The sequence below is a fragment of the Xiphophorus maculatus genome, chromosome 18 (genome assembly GCF_002775205.1).
Source record: "Xiphophorus maculatus strain JP 163 A chromosome 18, X_maculatus-5.0-male, whole genome shotgun sequence".
In the NCBI taxonomy this organism is placed as follows: Eukaryota; Metazoa; Chordata; class Actinopteri; order Cyprinodontiformes; family Poeciliidae; genus Xiphophorus; species Xiphophorus maculatus.
In genome coordinates this window covers 8,600,748-8,623,319 of record NC_036460.1, presented here as the reverse complement: position 1 = coordinate 8,623,319, position 22,572 = coordinate 8,600,748, and the positions used below count along the sequence as shown (strand labels likewise).

The 22,572-nt window shown below is 37.2% G+C and overlaps 1 protein-coding gene across 5 annotated transcripts in view; it reads left to right on the top strand.

The window, feature by feature from the left end:
• LOC102233216 (neurobeachin-like) overlaps positions 1 to 22,572 on the top strand; it is a 225,499-nt gene that overhangs the window by 75,470 nt on the left and 127,457 nt on the right. For 4 of the 5 annotated variants that reach the window (XM_023351736.1, XM_023351735.1, XM_023351739.1 and 1 more), the window contains exons 14-22: positions 4,576 to 4,655; positions 5,713 to 5,775; positions 6,453 to 6,550; positions 6,942 to 7,034; positions 9,356 to 9,464; positions 9,555 to 9,636; positions 9,735 to 9,858; positions 10,546 to 10,738; positions 10,875 to 11,849. In XM_023351736.1, coding sequence (XP_023207504.1) covers positions 4,576 to 4,655; positions 5,713 to 5,775; positions 6,453 to 6,550; positions 6,942 to 7,034; positions 9,356 to 9,464; positions 9,555 to 9,636; positions 9,735 to 9,858; positions 10,546 to 10,738; positions 10,875 to 11,849 — 1,817 coding nt within the window. The remainder of the gene's footprint in view (positions 1 to 4,575; positions 4,656 to 5,712; positions 5,776 to 6,452; positions 6,551 to 6,941; positions 7,035 to 9,355; positions 9,465 to 9,554; positions 9,637 to 9,734; positions 9,859 to 10,545; positions 10,739 to 10,874; positions 11,850 to 22,572) is intronic. The other variant, XM_023351738.1, reaches the window with a different exon arrangement.

Sequence of the window (22,572 nt, the reverse complement as noted above, 5' to 3'; positions counted from 1 at the left end):
CCTGAACAGAATAATTACTGTAGGTCATTAAGGCTCTGGAGAACTGATCTACACAAGGAGGATCTAATTAAGCCATTTCATTCCGGTGTTTTGTACCTGTGGCACATCTAAACACTGCAGGACAGCAGCTCTCGAGGACTGGAGTTTGAGACCCCTGCCATACAGTGTCATTTTGTTTTAAATGTTGCAAGTTCTAAGTCAGTGTTTCATTTTTATTGTACTCTTTTATTTAATAAAAAAAGGCTTAAAAACAAACAACAACATAAAAGGAAAGGACAGTTTTGTATTTTTTTTTACTTGGGATTCAGCCTCTTAACTGTAATATAAATAGCTTCTTGTTGTGTTTGTTTCTGTTTTAAATGTTGAACGTTTTACATCATCATTGTATGTATTCAGACTCGTAATGTAATGTAAATAGCTGTTGGTTGTGTTTGTCTTTCTTTTAAATGTTGCAGGTTCTGTGTCAATGTTGCATTTTTTTATGTCCTCCATTTGGTACAAACAAATGCTAAGAAACAAACAACAGAAAAACCACTAAACAAAAATGGAAAGGTTGGATCTATTCCACCTCTTTACAGTAATGTAAATAGCTTCTTATGTTTGTTTCTGTTTAAATGATGAAAGTCTTGCATCATCATTCTATGTATTCAAACTTTAATGTAAATAGCTGTTGATGTGCTTGTCTTTGTTTTAATTGTTGCAGGTATGTTGCATTTTTGTTATTTCGTTTTATTTTAAAAACACACATGCAAACGTTATGTGAATCATGACTCCTTACTCAAACTCGTAACTAGAGATATGCAATGGTGAAAAAATAAAAAAATCCAATGATGGTTCCATATCTTGATATGGAACCATCATACCATGGAACCATTGGATTTTTTTTTATCTTGGTAATTGTCACCATAGCAACCAAGCTTCTAAAATTGCATTTGCTTTGTGATGTCACGCGTTCAAGATTCTGCGTTTTACTTATCAAACAGTGCAGCAATTTAAATGTATTATTTAAGTCAGTCAAAATAAAATGCAGAATGCATCATGTCATTGACTTGACTTGTTTATACGCTTCTCTCTCTTCAAATTACTTTTACCCTGTAATGACTGATTTTATCCATATTTTCTGGGGAAGCCTGTGGAACCAACATGTACATTTGCTTCCTTCTTTCTTTGTTTCTTTCTTTCTTAGACTAGGACCACCACAAAATGATTGAACTCTGAAATGAATAAAAAGTCATTCAGTGAATCATTCAGCACAAAGTTGACTCTTTCCATCTTTAAGATGACTAGAACAAACTCCTCACTGTTGAATCCATGATGTTGGCATCACTTTATTACAGATGATAGTAAATAACTGGAAATGTAGAAATATAATTCTACCAAGATAGAGCTTAATCCGATATTACTGGACACTATTATGGAGTATTATGGAGTTCCATAAAGTCTAACGGTCTGATTATCACTTATTGTTTTTCATACTTTAATTGTGTTGTACTTTAAATCTCTCACACGTGGTCACCCATGCACACTCACCCCGCACACGCACACACGCCCACATGCCTACACACAGGTACACTGAGCACCACACTGAGCATGTGACAGGATGGGAGGGGTCATGTGACCGGATGGGGGGAGGGGCATCATGTGACCGGAAATTAAAAGCAAGTAATTAGTGTCATTAATCACTCATCAATCACTCTCCGATTAAATTTTGACAGAAGGGTGCTTGTATAATCTCTTGTGTTTTTTGCAGGTCCTAATAGAGAATGCTCTCATATTAAAGCCATGTATCATTCGGTTATAGTACAGAATCTGTCCCAGCTGTCGGGCAGATGCTCAGTTTCTCTTAGACTGAGACTTGAATCCACAGCCAACATATTAGCTTTTTCCTCTCTTATCTATTCAGTCTCTGTGCTGGCTTCATTTTTACGAAATGGTGTGTAATGAGGTGGGCAGCAACGCTTCTTGGCCAGTCAGCACATCCAGTTCAAGCTTGTTTTGTCTCTCCTTTAAAGGACAGATCATTAACAGAGATAATGGACTTTAGACGTTTTGGGCTCTTAGGTCATGGTGGAGCATCCTTCACTGAGCAGAACTAAAAATCACCACCATTGGAAAGATTAACTATTTCTCTTCAGAAAATAAAACCTTTCATCGTGTCATCTTCTGTGGTCCATTACAAAGTCCAAATGGGCAAGTTTGTGTGGTGAAAGGAGAACAAAACAGCTCTGTTCACTTCCTTCTCTGCCATTGCCAAAACTAATGACAGACTATAATTCTACAACAGCGTAGAAAAATTACGTCATTCCTACGTCACAACTTCTCCTTCTGTTTGCCGATTGGCCAGCTTTAAGTTCTACTGGGAGAAGCCAAGTCAATAGGAGAATGCCCAGATTGTGCTGTGAAGTGAGATTAAAATCAAGCAGAATTGCACAGGAAGGAAATAGCCAGGCTAGTGACCAGACCTTTGCAGGGGTTGTTAGGCCCTATGACACTCGAACTTCAATGTTTGGACCTAGAATGAAAACTCCATAACGTCTCTCAGTTACATGCAGGATGTGTTTTAAAAATGGTGTTTTCAACAACAAAGTATGGCAGTCCACCGCTGACAAGAGTAGTAAAGTGCTTATTATGCCTTAGGACTCACCTGAATTGTTAGTAACTGTTAATAAGGCAAAAACCCCCCAAAAAACAACTAAAGTCTCTATTTGATACATCTTTCTTTGTCCACCGTCACTGTAGTTCACTAGGGAACCAGAATGCTCACAAATATTAGACTGCAGTGAAAATGGTGGGTGTTTAGTAATTGTCTGTGCTCTTTGATTTTATTTTTTGTTTTGTTTCGTCACTTCATATGCTAATGTCTAAAAGTTGAATGCCAGAATGTAAAATTCCTCTCATAAATGGCCTGGATGTGAGCAGATTTAAAATAGCACTAGAGTTTTTTCCTGTATATTATCACAATATGACTAAAAAGCAACCCACAACTGTCAACAAAATGCATGTACCATTACACTCCAGCCGAATACCTGCTAATGTTGCTTCAAATGTAAAAACAAGGATTTCTGCTACCAAGGACACAGGGAGTTAATCTGTAATAAATCCTTTTTGTGTGGAAAGGTTTGTACAACTATAACGGACGCATGTTATTGTCTTGACTTTATTATCATTCATAAGCTGCAATAAAATTCCAGCAATAATCACATGGCCATAAATTGTTTTTCAATAAACTCATTCTTCTTGTGCCTTTGGGACGCAGGAATTAAAGCAGTCTGTGAATGAGAAACAAGGGCCGTGCAGGGTTTGTGAGCATAATTGGTTGTGAATAACTTAGATGTGGTGGCTGTGGTAATAATGTTCTTATCATCCCTTTTATGTTCGGCTCTATCCCTTTGGTGGAGTTTCCTCTCTCCTGCTATTAATCAGTGTCGGGATGCAGAGGCACTTACCTTCCTCCCCCTTCCTCAGGGAGCCTCATCATTGATTACATTGACTGGCTGAAGTAGCAGGATGGTCAGGTGTCTGCTGCCATTATATCGGTTCCCATTTCAAATAAACATGTGTTCAGCCAAGGCAGAGGTTGGAGTTTATCAGTGCAGGGAAGAAGAGGGGGGAACATTGGGCAAAGTGACCAATTTTCTCTGAACTTCCTCTTGTTGTTGTATTTAACCCAGCTGGTGCTATATAATAGCGCCGTAGTGGCAGAGGATTTTCTCTGTCCTAGTGCTTTGTTTTTTGCACGGGATAAACAACAAATGGGTTAACACGACTGAAATTTTGACAAACCTTTAATGTAACAGCAGGAGTTCTGCTAGCACAACAAGGTCAGAGCATTCTATGTATTGTGATTTCTGTTGTGTCCTAATGAATACTCTTGGGTTTTATTGATCTGGCTGTTGCTGCAGCTTATTAACTCTGTGTACATAAAAACAGGCCTGGCTCAAAACCAGGGAATTTTAAATAAAAATCTAATATAAAAAAATACATTCTTGTGCCAAATGGATCTGAAATTTCACAATATGTAAGAAAATTGATCAGATATTGTTAATTTTGGTGGATATATTATAAAGAGATGAGAAATAAATTACAATTTGAGGTTATTGTCAGAATGCCAAAGTGATTTCAAGTTGTCAGAGGAATTCAGTGCAGTTATAATGTGCTATTCTCCGGTTTGATGGCAATTTGTGAATAAGGTGACCTTAGACTGGCAGCCTGGACCCCATGTTGCGGCCAAGGTTACTTGGGAGACTGTCTGAGTTTAGACGCAGCAGGAAATGATGGATACATTTGGAAGGAATATTGCAGATGGCCTTTCCTTTCCAGCTTATTGTATTTATTGCAAATCTACAAATTCCTCTCTTTTATCAAAAGAGGAAAATGAAAAAAAAATACTATGTTGCTGTTGAAATCTGTTAAAACCTAAGCTTATACACCCAAGGTTTTAGAGCGTTCAGTTTGTCAATTTTCTCACATGCTCAAAGAAAACTCAGAAATAAGACTTAAAAATTGACAGCAGCAGAAAGATGATATCTGCTTTTCTTTCTTATCCTCGCTTCATTTATTTTTTTAAAACCACAGATGGGCCGAGGCCAAACCAGAAAGAGGTAATCTCTCTGCGGGCGTTCATGCTTCTCTTCCTCAAACAACTCATTCTGAAGGTATATCCCACCTGTCTTCATACATCAGATTCCCTACACGACTGCACTGAGAAAATCTAGAGATTCTGCCTTTATCCTGTGAAATGGTCTACTGTTGTGCTCCTTAAGAAGTTAGCTGTGCCGAAAAGGGAATCTTTTTATGTATATCTTAAAGTTAAATATTAAGTAAAAGTACAATATATGTCTGGATTCCAGTATAACGTGAGGTTTTTGCTCTTTCCACTGTTTTTGCATATATTAACTCCAACAGGATTTTTTTTGTCCCAATAGATTTATGAAATTTAAAAATAAGGCTCAACCATTAGTTTCATTTGTTTTTGAAGCTATATTTGATTCAACCCATGCAGCCACAGTTTTCAATAAACTAGATCTTACTGAAGGTGTTTCCAACCAGATTTCTTTAATTGGTATTCTACTGTTGGCATGCTGATTTTAATGTGATTGCAGTTAATTGTGTGGAGACAGAACTTACCAGAAAAGTTGCTGGTTCAAAAATTTAATGAGTAGTGTAAAGCACAAATGCCTCCGTTACACAAGAGCTGCCTGTGTACACCGGAGTCAAGCTAGAAGGATAGGATAGATCACATGACAGATAGACAGCCCTCGAAGCTACATTATCTCTCTCATTGTGAATGTCAGTAAAGTCTGGGAAAGTTAGGATTCTAAGTGGATTGTATGCACAAGCCATACAGTGCAGTCTTATGAGAAAATCCAAAGGCAACAGTCCAGAATTGTTAAAAACTGGACACCTAAAAGTGTCTGCTGGCGTTTGGGCTGACATAATTACTAGTATCCAAACAGGTTGTTCTAGCATAAACAATCTGTTTAGATATTTGTTCCACTACAATACATTTCAAAAACATTTCATTCTCTGTTTCACTGGAGAATAAAAAACAGTCAAATCTTAGTGGGAATTCATGACATAGAAATTTTCTTTATGAAAAACGTCTGAACAAAGAAAATAAGCTGAAACGCTTGTGTCAGATTATTAGTGTACATGTCTTTCATGCTTTCTCCCCTTCTGAATGATTTAATGCGTTATTTTGTTTTCTTTTAGGATCGGGGTGTGAAGGAGGATGAATTGCAGAGCATCCTCAACTATTTGCTAACAATGCAGGAGGTACACGTCTCTTTCTATCCTCCAAGGGAATTCACTCAGCGATGTTATGCCACTCTCCTGCCCTTCGCTGCATTGTCACAAATCCTCCTCAGAATTTTTCTTCTATCAGCAATTTGTTTTAACTAGCAACTCAATTTTTGTCTGCAATGCACAAGTCCAACTATTCTCCATTAGCTGATGTGGGGTAAGGAGTCTGCAACTACTTGAAAAACTGCAATTCCCTTATTTTTCTGCACCTCTACAGATTAGGGGCTTTCTTAATCCCCAGGACCTCTAATGATAAGGGGATTAAGAAAGCATTTGCCTGCCCAGAACATGAAAACTGCAACCTACCTCTGGTGCTAAAGCCATGAGGTAGAGATCTTTCCAGAGTACCAGATGGTGAAGTGCAGGCCACAAAAAGCAAGATATTTTTGGAGTTTGGTTCAGTATCTGACTGGTGACAATTAGGATTCTATTTTCCAACTGAACTGGAAGCCTAAGAGATTTATTTAGCTACTTATGTTGCTTCTTCAACTCTACATGTATACTGAGATATTTTGTGGGCAAATTCACAATTGCAGAAGAGATGGACGATGCATTGACATTGAAAAAACTCAAACTGCATTTCCACTGTTTAACTTTTGTTTTCTTTACTGTTCTGAATCTTCTGTGTTTCTATAATGGTGTGCCTACAGGATGAAAACCTGCATGATGTGTTGCAGTTGGTGGTAGCTCTCATGTCTGAGCATCCAGCTTCCATGATCCCTGCTTTTGACCAGAGAAATGGAATACGGTAAGGAGCGTGCAAAGCATACGATTAAGGCACAAATGTTGATTTCATGACAAAAATCAACATACCTCACTGCACAACATTAGTGTCTGTTCAATAAATGAATAAAAATAATCAGCAGGATATAAAAGTACATAAAACAATGGGATTGCAATAATAAATTATCAAATTTGCCTCATGTTAGCTGTGAAGTTGCAGATACATACGTTAAAATGACTTTGGTTTATTCAAAAGAAAAGATTACTGATTTTATCCAGACCTCCACATATGCAAATTTGTTCCAAAAGAAAGAGGCTGTCAGCCAGCCAGTGAAGTGCCTCTTCATCAATGGGACTATAGTTAATTCTCTGAAGACCATGCTTCTTGGTTAATTTGCATCATGTGTCTATTCCAGGGTAGTCTACAAGCTCTTGGCCTCTAAGAGTGAAAATATTCGTGTACAATCCCTCAAAGTACTTGGATATTTTCTGAAGCACTTGGGACACAAGTAAGTAACCAATTCCATTTGCTATGAATTAGATCAGCAATGGGATATTTTGCTTTTCTTATGATAAATAATTTAAATGAATTGAAATTGGTATATGGTAGTGTTTATAACCTTGCTTTCATCAAAATGTATGCAAGGGTAGATTAGAAAGTTGTGTATCATAAAGTTGACCTTAACATTTTATTCAATGGGAAAAAATCCAGTGAAAATCTGACTTGATGCCAGTTTTGCGAAATGGGGTGCTCCACTTTTCTGAATAGCTTCAGATTCTACAAAATAGTGGCTAACGAGGAGGAGGAGTAGCAATGATCTTTCAGTCAGGCATACTGATTACTCCCAGGTCAGTTATTTATTGCATTTTATTTGAATATCTAATCTTGAGGTTTACTTATCTAATGTTTTCGCCACAATACGTTTTTCTTGCTTTAGTTTTGTATTGCAACTTTTAGGTCAGATCTCAGACTTATCTGATTTAGTGGTAAATAATGCTAAACTCATATGCTATATGCTAGCATCCATATAGACCCTGATGGCCATAGCCTAGATGTTTAATGTCGTTTTCTTCTGTCCTAATCTCTCCTTTCAACGTATACTTGATTTTATTAATGACACAAAGTGAGTACTCTTAAAGTCCTATCTGACTATTAAAAAAACCTAGTTTTTTATTTAATTGCTTATTCCACAACTGAGATAAAATTTTGTAGATAAAGTAGATTTTCATCTGACAATACCACAGCAACTTTTAAAGAATCTCTACATGTTTACAGTTTCCTTTTGTATTGCAGGACACGACAGCAGTGTGTAGCAACCGAATTTCAACCCAATAACAATGTTTTATTGATAGTTTCACAAGCTCAGTGATTGTAGCACTTATCAATATAAAGAAGATGGAAAAAAATAAGAGTCCTACCTAATTTTGAATAAATAAAAGTCTGATTCTTGCACTCAAAGACTGCGACATTCAGCCGGCATGTTTGCTTAAAAGGAGCAAGTCAAAGAGTCAAACTAAAATCTGTGAGGTTTTCTTAACTCAACTTGAATTTACCGTACTATGACTTGGATGCAATTAGGACATATATAATTAATTTTGAATGTGCATAAGTGGATTCTTTTAGAATGATTTGAGTATTTATTTGTGGACATGAGTTGAACCTGTTTGTCTCCTGAAGTGAAGTCTTTGCATCATGCCTTTACTCATTAATTAGCATGATAGAAAGAGGCCCAAGATGCAGTTAAAAAGAAAAAAAAAAAAACTAAAATGTCAAGAGAGATAATAAGAAACTCTTTTGAATGGAAAGCTTACAGTTTTAAATGCAGGTTGCAGGGTGAGCAGAGAGGATAAATGGTGATGCTGTGCTCGCAGCAGTGGAGTGCCAGGGAGTGGTAATGCCGAATGCAAAATAAGGTTAGGCATAAGGCCAAGTTATGCTACTGCAGGCAGAAATAAAACCTTGTAAATCTCGGCTCTTCCCCACAGTATTTTATTTCCAGGTTGTTTTTGCAGACAAGTGTGTAAATGACACTGTTTTGTACCAATGATCAGTGTTTGCTCTTGTTTGAGAAGTCATTTTAAAACGTACATTTTGTATCTGCATATCACTTGGTTTTGGAAGCCATGTAAAGAGCAAAAGTTACATCGTTTTAAATTTTGGTCAAATTTATGTTTATTTCTTTCTTCTCTGCAAATACAGACATTGGAATTAATACAAACAATTTTTTTACATTAAATTTTAGAACAAAGTCTTCAGTGGTTTGTAACTAAATTACCTTTATCCAGTTCAGTGGAAATATATTCTGTCAGAAAAATCTTGACATTGTTTATAGTGTCTCATGAAAGCAAAGCACATCTTTTTCTCTTCATTCTTTTAACATTTGTGCTTTACAGTTCAGTAGGCAATACATCATCAGGCTGCTCTCATTTCAAATTTCCATATTTATGCAGCTGAAAGAAAAGGTGCTCTTTTTCTAAGTGCCCAATTTCCAAGCTTTACAATGTGAAAGAAAGGAGGAAAAAAAAAGTCGAACAAAGAAGCTCTGGCTGACAGCATTTCTTATTCAGTTTGTCACTGTTGAACCTATTCACCTGTAGTGTGCCTCGGTATCTTGAGCCACTCCTGGTGACAGGCTAACTTCTTTATCCTATACACCTACGACAAAATTCACCCAATTTATGACAGCAGGCAGTTTTCCTGACACTTGTCTCTAGAGCCTGGCTCCCTGTGGATGAGCATAGGGAGGCAAGCTGATGGCACTCACTGATTTGAGTGGCTTAGGAAGTTCCAAACACACCACTTCACCGTTCTGCTTGTGTGTATTAACAGAAGGAAGGTGGAAATCATGCACACACACAGCCTTTTTACTCTTCTGCACGAGAGGCTTATGCTGCACACCAACACTGTGTCTGTTACAACTTACAACACCCTTTATGAGGTAACTGCATTGTTTGTTTTTCCCATAAATGCTCAATTATTATGAACTGTGTGAGGGTGATGGCAATCTTTTCACTGCTCCTCATCCCAGATTTTGACAGAGCAGGTGTGCACACAGGTAGTTCACAAACCTCATCCTGAGCCTGACTCCACTGTCAAGATTCAGAATCCAAGTAAGCCTGCTTGATGTCAAGTTGCTCTGCCTTCCACGGTAATTGATTGCTGGAATTAACAAAGTGTGTATTTTTTTTGTAAATGTATTTATTTTCAGTGATTCTCAAGGTTGTAGCAAATTTACTGAAGAGCTCCGCCCCCGGCACAGAACTGATGGAGGTTCGGCGGCTCTTCCTTTCGGATATGATCAAACTCTTCAGCAGCAGTCGAGACAACAGACGGCAAGTAGACTTAGGCCACATTTTTCTCACTTGCTTTATTAAATATCTGACAGATCAATGAATGAATCCAGGAGAAAAGGCAGAGAATCCATGAAACCTATATATAATTACTCTGTAAGAGAAGAAAGTATCCATAGTCATGAGATATATGAAGGGGAAGTATAACAAGACATATTTTCGTTTTTGGTACTAGATTTTTAATTGGTTGTCAAACTTTTTATGTAATTTGTCTAATAAATATATTCAACGTTTCTAACTACTGAGGTATCAACAAAAGCTGACGCTCAGCTTTTATATGTAGCAATATGTCATGTGCCATTAAAAAGGAAATAGATTCAAAAGAATAGACTGAAACAAAATTCAAATGAACAAATTTCATTATGAAACCAATTTTGCTCATCTAAAATGCCAAATGATGTTCAGTTACTGAAGGAAACGAAGAATCACACTTCAACCTTACAAAACCTTGTACTAGGACGTTGAAGGTTCATAGGGCTACATTAAACTATTTAATTTAAATAGTCTAATATCAGGTTAAGGCAAGAAGACTCTAACATACAGAAGCTGACAAGTTTGTTGGCATGACTCTTTTATAAACAATTACCTAATATTTACTAGGCATAAACTTGTTAATGTTTTATCCAGTTTACATGAAGCAGATTTATTTTCACTGTTTGAATTTTACAGGTGTCTGTTGCAGTGCTCTGTATGGCAAGACTGGATGTTTTCTCTCGGCTACATTAACCCCAAAAACTCAGAAGAACAGAAAATGACTGAGATGATGTACAACATATTCCGTATTCTGCTTTATCATGCCATCAAGTATGAATGGGGAGGATGGCGTGTGTGGGTGGACACTCTCTCTATAGCCCACTCTAAGGTCAGTGCAGCACAAAAGAGAGAAACACTGACCTCTGCTGCTGAGGCAGATCTTTTAAGTAATCTGTCAACTATTTAAATAATATTCAGAGGATTACAGTATATTCTATATGTATTTCATTACATTTTCTCTACAGGTGACGTATGAGGCGCACAAAGAATATTTAGCAAAGATGTATGAAGAGTACCAACGTCAGGAGGAGGAGAACATAAAGAAAGGGAAGAAGGGTTTGGTCAGCACCATCTGTGGTCTCTCTGCTCAGACCTCAAACATCAAAGGTGTGATTGAGATCGGAGAAATTGATGATCATTCCCAGACCCCCGACAGCGAGGCAGACTATGAGAGTGCCGATTCGCGCAACCTGCTGACTGAAGGGAAGGGGTCTGAGGGAGACTTCGGGGGATCTGAGAATACATTAGATGGAGTCAGAGTTGCAGTTCATGACCTTCTTGTGGACATCAAAGCTGAAAAGGTGGAAGCTACAGAGGTGAAGATGGATGATACAGAGCTGTCTTCAGAGACAGTGGGAGTATCTGAGAACCGGCCTCTGGTTGAGGTGGATTCTCTGTTGGATAATGTTTACTGTGCCGTTGTGAGGAAGCTCGACAATAATGTCAGCAGTATGTTGATGCCAAAGGGCAGCATGAATGACCAGAATGCTGCCCCTCTCATTACACTGGATGATGAGAAGGACGACATCCCTCACAGTAACAATTTCCTGTTTGGCAAGGTGACGGGCAGCATTGAGGACAATCTCCTACCGGATCTGAGCCTAGCTGAGCCTCTGGTCCTGCCGAGGTCAGAGCTTTCCGATCACACTGGATCCAGGGATGAAATTGGCCTTCTGGCTCACATGACTGGCTCCTTACCCAGCATCTTGGCAAAGGAGGAGTTTGAACTCAAAAAAGTGCTTGAAAACATGAACTCAGAAACTGAAGGCTTTTCCAAAATCCCACAGACCTCTGATGATACAACAGAATTTGAAGGGGAATTGCTGGTTGATAAGACGAATGGTGCAGTAGAGATGAGGAGCAACGCCTCTGAAACCGCAAGGTCAGATGATGGCAAAGAGAAGGAGATGAAAAAGATTCAGACAACAGCCACAACACAGGTTAGTCTTGTCCTGTATTTAAGTCGCACATTTCATATACAAATTTGTTAAAAAATGATAGAAGCTGAACATTACCAACCATTGCAAATAATGACATGGGGTAGAATCCCCCATCCCCTTTCTCCCACAAAAAACAGACCCAATGATGCTGATTCATTCTAATGCAATACTTAATTGAAAGGGTATATTTAAAATGATAGCTGTGTGGAGTTTGAGGTCATTCATGCTATGAACAAAAACAAATGTTTCCCGAATCCATATTGATGGTCTATATAGTTTTGAAAATAAGAGTAAAATGGGTCATTCAAGATGTTAAAGAACATTGTAATTTGATTAAAATTGATTGGTTAATTGATTGTTACACTACACTAACAAAGCCTGCAGCTGGAAGGATTACTTTAAGGACTTTTCAGAAGTTATGCAGCTTACCTCTTAGAACTTTGTTCTTGTTCCTGCCACTTCAAGTAAAACTACAGATTTATCTGCTCTTCCGCATTATGTATAGGTAGTATTGTCATCTCCTACCGTGTAAAGAAACAAACTGAAAAATAGTCTTATAATTCACAAATGCACAGGACGAGATCCACAAATGCACAGGACAAGATCCACACTTGTCTTTTTGATGCAAACACAAATATATATTGATTTACAAGCTGCTACTGGCCTGTGAGTTGTGCTGCATTTGTGTGTGAATTTTGAGACTCCCCTGATGTCCCAATCCACAAATGTCTTTTTTTAATAAATGGTCTATCTGATTGCATGATCAGCAATCAATCAGATAGCTTCCTTGTTTCAGCCAATCACATGAACGGACCCCCACGTTGGGGTACCTTACGTTCCAGCCAATCACATTAACCCATGGACCATACCAGAGGGGCCGCTTTTCATTGGCTGATGCCCATTCTACGTGGTCACGTGCGTGGCCATCTCACAAACACACTTAGCTTCCCGTTAGCTAAGTACAGCATAATGGCAGAACCAGTGTTGTATAAAGTACTGAAATCTCAGAGTCAAGTAAAAGTATAAGTACCTCTCCAAAATATGACTTTGGTAAAAGTCCAAGTCACTGACTGAAATGTTATTTGAGTTAAAGTCTTAAAGTATCTGAAACTTCTTGTACTTAAGTATGGAAATTACTGTAAAAATGGATGTACTCAAGTAATGTAATGAAAAGTACAAGTAAAAAGTAAAACAAAGCAAATGCAGTTTGAATGACATTTTTTATATTTTGGTAAACTTGTCAAATACACTTAAAATAATGTACCCAACCAAGTGCAGGCAAAATTAAACCTGCTAATAGATATACCTGCAGGCATCATTTAGTTAAGAAAATTAGGTGCTTTACCTATAGCACAAGGTTAACTTAACCTGCTTTACAACTGAACCAGCTTCTAAGTATACCCTCCAGGACAGAAAATACAAAGTTTTTGTAAGCCTTAAGTTTTCCCTTCAAGTAAGGTCAGTGCTGAAAATGAGAAAAATAAATAGTACAGAAAATGCGGCCAACATGAAGAAAAAGAGCTGTTACGATTACTCTACTTCACAAATCAGTGAATCAGTCAATGCTACAGTCAGTAGGTGGTGCACACAACTGGTCATTATGCAAAAGAAAAAAAGAATTGGGAGGGAAATGCAGCTTATTGACATCTGTAAACCTGGTTTTGAACTTGCATGCCTTTCCTATATTCGTTAAATTCAGTCTAAATTGCTATCGCTATGGCTTCTGTCCCCCTTGAACAGAGGAGTCTAGGTAGCCTGCTACAGTCAACATTAAGCCTAAGCTAAATCCACCACGTGTGGAACTGAAATAATGCCAAACAAAGTTCATTTATGGTCAACGTTTCACAATACAGTAGTGTCTAGTGACCAAGCTATAGTTACTGAAACAGGAGGATTATAACCATTTCATAAGACGTTACCTCGATGTGTTTCTTCAAGTTGGACGGGGAGTTTTTGTAAGACAGAATTTCCACATCTTCGGGCAGGAATAACATAAACTGCATGCGGTACGACGAATCTTTAACACCCACGAAAGAGTATATTGTGTTTAAATAAGGCCATGGGCTCTCATCACCAGCTGGTGGTTCCCCTGGAGCCGTGTCTAATGTAGTTGCAGTCGTTGTGGTCTCCGTCTCCTCCTCCATGTGGCTGCTGCTGATTGCGAGACTTGCTTTGTGTTTAATGGGAGAAGCGAAACAGGTGTATCCTATTGGAGGTGATGAACAAGCCCAGGCAAGCAGGCTACGGACTTTGTTCGGTAGCCTGCTTGCTACTTGCTAATCAGTAGGTGGGATCAAAACACTTGCGTTTCTCTCTCGCTTTTTTGTAACGAGTAACTAAACCACACATTGAAAATGTATCAGAGTAAAAGTACGCAATTAAGTTCGGAAATATAGTGAAGTAAAAGTGAAAGTCATCAAAAATTTTCATACTCGAGGAAAGTATGAAGTACTCCAAAATATACTTAAGTAAAGTAGTGAAGTATTTTTACTTCGTTACTATACAACACTGGGCAGAACTGATACAACTTCTACACCTTAAAGCCTGTCTGCTACACAGTCTTACGTTAGCTAAACAGGTCAATATGCAATGTGTCTGACATACACTTTAGTGTATCTGACATACACTAAAGATTTTATTTTAGCAGAAAAGGCTTTGGACTAAACTGTTTTTCGTGTTAGCCGCTCTAGCACCAAGTACAGCTAGTCAGTCAACCATCGCTGTGTTCAGGGAAGCGCTGATTAATAATCAAGAAATAGATATCAAGCCTGAAAACTTGATATGGTAACGGACTGAATGTTATGTTTTTAACGTCTTTGCTCGTCTTGCGGGGCGCAGGCGGTTGCCACGGTAACAGGTGTGCTTAAACTACAAAGCGAGAGAGAGTAAAAAGGTAGGAGTGGTTTGAGTTGATCACCTGTTCGGGTTATTTTACCTTTGTTTACCTTTGCTGTTGTGCATTACGGCCGCTGTAGTTTCTAAACATTGGACTAATTACCTCGTTCGTTTGTGAGTTTACGTCATTCACAGCAAACATCCAATAGAACAAATATATTTCATAAAATTTTAACAAACAAATGGCTTCTACCGTGGTAATTATGTGAAATTAAATTAATTATATCCCAACTTCAGAAGATTTGCCTTTACCTTTACGGAGCTCTTTGGTTCCTCCTATCAGTCTGTAGCTTCTCATATTGACGTCATCAAACCAAATTTCAGATCTACCATAACTGACTGACACCTGCTGGCCTCAGGTTTGCAACCAGCTTGACTGAGAAACCAGTAACCTCCTCCCAGATGATGACATGAACTTGTTAGTTCCTCTGTCCATTGTAGTAGCTGATATATTGTGAAAATCCGGTAGAAATGATGCACTAATGAAGTCACGTTTACATAGAAACAAGGCGCCGCGAGGCTTTGCTTGTGAGACTTGCGGTCACGTGGGTCGGTTGTGGGCGGAGCTTGGTAAGGTCCAGTTTAGACCTCGGCCTGGCTTCTGGCAGCGAGCGGTAAGTGGAATATCTATCTTAACATATTTAGTTGTTTATCCCCATATTATGATTATTAATATTACGCAATGTAATTGTGCAACTATCACTAGCTAGCGATTTTAGTGAGAAAGCTGTGCTACCGAACTATGCTAGCGCGTCTGCATGCTCATACCGCCAGGCTAGCGTTTTTCTATGTAGTTGAATTTATTCAAGATAACAATAGCCTTTGTATATTATAAATTGTTATAAAGCCCTGGTCCTTAAATGATAAATTATAGCAGTGTAATAATTCACTTAAGTCAAGCTTTTCAGAAACAAGAAGTTAAGTTTTTTTATATACAGTATATATATATTTTTTACACTTGTACAAGGCTGAATATACAGTCTGCTAAAATATGCTACACACCGCGCTCTTTCCCTCCTTCTATAATATAATATAAAAGGTTTTGATTTGTAGTTCAGGTGTGTGTACATCCCTGAATATAATTTTAAAAAATCAGCTGACAGCAAGTGATTAAAAGGAAATATTTATTTCTTTGTCTCCCTCAGGAATCACTGAGGCATGAAATCCTTCAGATTGTGAGAACAATTCCTGCATCCCGTGAAAGAACATGATCCACCAAGACTTTGTCCTTCATAGAACATGTCCATTTTAAAGGATCCCCAGACCTTTCGAGATTTTCAACTTGAGGTTTTTATACATGTAGTTTGTTTTGAACATTTTAATAAACTGATGTAGTGCTTTAAATATAATTCCTGATTTTTTAAACATTAACATTAATTGCTTTAAACAAATGGCTACATCAACGAGGGCAATCAGGCTGAAAAGTTCTTGTTTTTACAATTGTATAAACTTTAATACTTTTCAAGATAACAATAATTCTGCATTTTTACTAAACCTGCCTAATTTAGCAGGGCACTAATACACAGTGCAGACATCTTATTAGATAAAATGGGATCGCAAAACTGGTGTGCACACTGTAATATGTAGGAAAAAAAGTACTGTAAAAAGGTTTTTAAAATTAAAAAATACTTTAATCAGAAAGGGAAATTAAATGATGTTGTAGCTCATTTATTCAGATTCTTCTAAGAGTTATTGTAGATGGTGATGGCTGATCTACAGAACTTGTCCATATCAGGAACCTAACATAAAAAACATAAAGTCATTCTCCACAAAAAGAAAAAAAATCTCCGCAGATGTAGGAAATGCCTGAGCATCAATGTGATTCAGAAGTAATGAATTTTTAAGTGATATAATTTTACAAAAGTGACTCACTAGAGGCTGATGATATGTGAGCCTACACCAGAACTTCTGGAGGTCAGAGCCATCACCAAATCCTGGTACAAGTCCTGCAGGCCTAGTAGTGGCTGGGGAGCTTTGAGAAGAAGCAGCTGAGAGCCACCTTCATTGGGTCACGCAGCACATCTGATAACACTATGGATGAGAAAAATTTTACTGATTAATCCACAAAAATGTATATTGCAGAATATCTTTCAAAAGATAAGATAAATCTTTATTGTCATTGTCACAAGGACAACGAAATTAAAAAAATCTGAAGTAATGATTGTCTCAAATTCATATATATATATATATATATATATATATATATATATATATATATATAAAACAAATCCAGTTTTGAGATAATCCAGCAAAGATGACATCTGAAATGCTTGCTGTTTAGCCATGGCTTTCAATATATATGCCAAATATAAGGCAGATCAATAGAAGATTGAAAATAAAGTAAGCCACAATGTACTCAATAGCATGTGGAGAGTCACAAACATGTTGATCAACCAAGTAAAAATCTTGATTTATACTTCGTGGCAATTCGTTACCAGAAAAAAACGCTCATGTCTTAACACCAAATTAATAACAAATAATATTATTGTTTATAAAGCATAAGTACTTTTGTGGTACTGCTTATGTGCTTAGACACAATAAATTTACAGTTGGTAAATTTAGCAAAAGTAAAAATCTGATGTTTCGTGGCACTTGGTTACCAGAAAACGCACTCATTTCTTAGCAACAGATCAACAATAAACATTGTTATTGTTTAAAATACGTAAGATTTCTTCTGCTCTTTTGAAATGCTGCTTGTCTTATACTACTTAACAAGAATTGTGCAGTTGATGAATTTTTCAGAAATGTGAAAATAAATATTTTTTTTGGTAGACATATTATAAAACAGACATTCGACACAAAAGTAAAAAATATGATGTATACTTCATGGCACTTCGTAACCTGAAAATGCGCTCACCTTTCAGGAACAGATTAACAACAAACTTGTTCAACAAAATTGTTCAAAATACATAAAAGTACTTCTGCTCTTTTGAAATCCTACTTGTCTTATACTACTTAACAAGAATTGTGCAGTTGGTGAATTTTTTCAGAAAAGTGAAAATGTTTTGGTTTTTTTGTAATTGATGGTGCATATACAGTATATGACATTCAACACAAAAGTAAAAATCTAATTTGTGCTCCGTGGCTGTTCGTTACCAGAAAAGAAAACCCCATCTCAACACCAAATTAAATTATTAACAAAAGATAAGCTCTTTTGAAGTATTGCTTATTTGCTCAGATACAAGAAATTTGCAGTTGGTAAATTTAGGAAAAGTAAAAATCAGATGTTCACTTTGTGGCATTTGGTTACCTGAAATGCCACAAAGTAAAGTTGTTGTTTTTTTGGTCATTGGTAGTGAATATATTATAAAACAAAAATTAAGTGCAAATGTAAAAAAACTGATTTATACGTCGTTGCAGTTTGTTGCCAGAAAAAACCTGCTAATCTCTTAAATAGCAAGTAATATTATTGTTTATAAAACATAAGCACTTTTGAAATACTGCTTGTCTGCTTACATACAAGAAATTTACAATTGGTAAATTTTGCAAAAGTAAAAATCCGATGTTTACTTCTTGGCACTTAGTTACCAGAAAACGCGCTCATCTCTTAGCAACAGATTAACAACAAACATTGTTATTGTTCAAAATACATAAGATTTCTTCTGCTCTTTTGAAATGCTGCTTGTCTTATACTACTTAACAAGAATTGTGCAGTTGATGAATTTTACAGAAAAGTGAAAATATATATTTTTTTGTCATTTGTGGTGAATATATCATAAAACAGACATTCAACACATAAAAAAATATATGATTTATACTTCGTGACAGTTCGTTGCCAGGAAAAAAAATGCTCATTTCTTAACACCAAATTAATAACAAGTAACAATTGTTTAGAAAGCATAAGCACTTTTGAAATACTGCAGATCTGCTTGGACACAAGAAATTTATAATTGGTAAATTTTGCCAAACTATATACGTAATATGTTACATATTAATATGTAATATGTAACATTACATATTACAACTGTAATATGTTTTTCAACATAAGATTTCTAATGCACTTTTGAAATCCTATTTATCTTACACTACTTAACAAGTATTGTCAGATGGTGAATTTTTCAGAAAAGTGAAAATGTTTTTTTTTTTGTTTGTTTCTTGGTGGTGTATATATTATAAAACAGACATTCAACACAAATGTAAAAACCTGATTTATACTTCGTGGCAGTTCGTTACCAGAAAAAAAACGAACACCAAATTAATTATTGTTTATAAAACATAATCTCTTTTGAAATATTATCTGCGTAGACACAAGAAATTTACAGTTAGTAAGTTTCGCAAAAGTAAACATCTGATGTTTCTTTCGTGACACTTCCTTACCAGAAAACGTGCTCATTTCTTAGCAACAGATTAATAACAAATATTGTTATTATTCAAAAAAACATAAAATTTCTTCTGCTAGTGGAGGGGTAAGATACCTTGTTGCTGGAATCGGATGCGGCATGGGGAGGCTTCTTGGGACCAGAATCGACAGAATCACAGAGAGCTGTCATGGATCCCGGACCGACAGAGGCACAAAGAAGCAAGACACTATTGGCCCTCATTTAGTGAAATAGCCTCTCATGGTATTACCAGCACTAGAAAAAAAAGCAGCCTCTTTTTTTCTAGTGATTTTTCAGGTGAGTTTCTAGACGACACAATGACATTGTCAACCACCTGGTGCTCCATAAAAGACAGTGTCCATCCAGCAGAACAGCCCAAAGTTTTAGTGATATCACAGAAAGCAGGAATCCATTTCTGCTGGATTTTGTACCGCTGTCCCTCAATTTTGACCTAGATTTGGTCAACAATGCGTTCTTGTGTCTCTCTCAGGTAGCAAAGACAGCAAACATGTCTTAGGCTCCCTGATTCCTCGACACATTAACAACTTTACAAAAAGCCGTATCGTGTCTTTTCTCTCTCTCGAATGATTTTCTCAGCTCTTCAAGTTTAAGCCTCATTGTATCAGATCCTGGACAAACCTTATAACAGTATTCACCAAAGAACTGAATCCTAACCTCACCTTGAGCAACTCGGTGGGGTCCTCTTCATCCGAGGAAGATGTCACTGTTGATATAACATACTTTAAAAAAGCATGTTAAATATCTCTGTGCACTCATCTTGAATAGTCTCTTCAATGGCCATAGCCTGGGCAAAGGCCTGAGAAACTACATTCTCAAATGTGGCTTTTAAGTCTCGATATTTTAACTGCTGGTTCTCAACCAGGTCCAAATCCACATCTGAAAAGACGTCCATCAGATATCTCAAGAGATATTTGGTCCTCTCTCTGATGCCCTCATCTATATATCCCAATGCCAAATCCTCCCAATCTTCCTCCGGGATTTGACGGATGTATTCTTCAATCGCAGGAATTGCGTAGTCATCCACTAAAACCCAGAGATCTCCTCTTATTAAATCTATCAGAGCCATTTTGCTGAATTAAAAGCAGATCCTTTTCTTTGACTTGAAATGAGGTAGAATTTTACCAACAGGAGTTGTATACTTGTCTGGCCACGAACTATATTTGTGGTCAGACACGGACATGTAGATCGGATCGAATAGTTGACCTATGTTGAACCTGAATCCAGCGTCCTACAATGACTCAACATTAACATACATCCAGCATGAACTTGGGTTTACAGAAGCTAAATAAATTTGCCAGGAGATCCAAGCACATAGAAATAACATGGATTAGTTTGTTGTTAGCGATAGCATTGCTACCATAGACTAATTACTTAAAATAGCGCAAGTCAACAGTCATTTAATGCTTCTTTTGATCCTAAATACTTGACCCAACTCGAAATTAAATAACTGTATGCTCCAGTCTTTTGAAAATTTTTTTCTGGCTCGTCGTATAATATGAACTCGGCTGCTCCAGATATTTAGTTATGTGAATTGCCTCGACACCTGGTAAATCCTCATGATTACAAGAGAAGACTTTTTTACCGAGATGATACGGATCATATCCTAAATATACACATATTTTTACGAGACGCCTCTTCTGTTCCAGTCTTTTTAGGGCATTAGCGTACTTGTGATCAATTTTGCTTTGTTTTGAACCGGAGAAATCCACTTCCGGCCCTCCATCTGAATTTCACGCGTCATCCGAGTCACGTGTCTGAAACCCAGCAATAGGCAGAAGTGGTCCATGAGGCGTCTATTCTTTTATTATGTCTATGGGTCTAGTTTTCACCAACTGTCCCCGCTCCCACTTCAGCCTTACTCATGTTGCCTAGCAACCATGACAGTGTGAAGCAGAGAGTGGCCAAGGAAAAAAAACGACAAACTTTTGGGTCTGTTCTTATGATTGGCTGAAACAAGGAAGCTATCTGATTGGCTGCTGATCATCCAATCAGATAGACCATTAGTATATATAAAAAAATACATTTGTGAATTGAGACTTCATGGGAGTCTCAAAATTCACTCAAATGCAGTGCAAGTCATGGGCCAGAAGCAGCTTGTAAATCAAGATATATTTGTGGTTGCATCAAAAATGCAAGTGTGAATCTTGTTCTGTGCATTTGTGGATATCCTCCTGTGCATTTCTGGATCTCATTCTGTGCATTTGTGAATCTTGATCTGTGCATTTGTAAATTCTGAGACTGTCTTAGCTCCATAAAATTACAGTTTGCTAATAAACACTTTCACAGGGCAAATGGGGCAACATTTATTAGACTTATGAAAGCAAGTCTTATTTGTGTATAGGTAGTTTCTGAGAGGAAGCATGGTGACTCTGGCGTCAAACTAAGGAGATGTTTCACATGGGGTTGTGTTCAATTGACCTACAGAGATTGTAGATTCATTTTAACACATTAAACTACTTGAAAAGAATGTTTTAAAAGAGATACAATACCAAACACCAGCAAGAGAGCCGCATGATCAGACAAACAAGTCTAAAGTGATGCCGTTGTTTCCCCAATCCCTAGATCTTAATTCAGTAGACAACTTGTGTTGGGTAACTTCAAACAGGTTTTCTTTTTTCTAAGGAAAATAACAAGAAATGCAGAAAAAATTGTAGAATGTAGTCCAATTGTACTGGGCTGGAATGTCTGTCCACAGGTATCAAAGGTTTGTTGAGTTTATGCAACACAGATGTGAAACAGTTCTCAGAAAAAGTTGTATTACAACCACAGTTCACTGATTCACAGGACAGCAAAATCTTAAGGCATTTCTTAGTTTATAAAGTAATTGTTTGCAAAGAAAAATGTAGACATAGCCAATATTTCCTTTATCTTACTTTTTGTGGATTTGCAACAAATGATCAAATAAGACAACTTCTTAAACATAGGGAAACAAAGAATGACTTTAAAAAATAACATAGCAGCCCTTGCGTCAAAGAGGAAGGTGAAAAGGAGGTTGTTACTGTTTGGCCCCAAAAGCACTGTTCTGTATCAACAGAGCCACAGAGATCATTTTCTCTGCACTGTGGATGTAATGGGGACAGGAAGGCCTGGTGCACATAAGGCATCATCCCTTTGAGACTCAGGAATCTGGGTTGCTGGAATAGTTAACTGAGGCAACATAAGGGAGGAAGAGACAACACGTTATTCTACAACAGTTGCTCGGGGTTTTCTCTTTTTTCCCTCCTCTGCTTTTTTTTTTTTTTTAGAGGTTAGGCTCTTTCTCTAGATTGGGTCACTGACGACATGCAGCTTTCACTTTTAAGGCCATTTTTCTCTCTCCAGTTACAAAATTGCTTATGGTGAATTTATTGTTTCTGATTCTAAAACAGTTTTATGCTGCATCTTGCTGACTCATTCATCTTATGTTAGAAGTCTCATTGAGTATATAATACACTTTTTTGCATCAGCAAGCAGAAAGAGGTTACATAACTAAATACTTTAAACTGTCA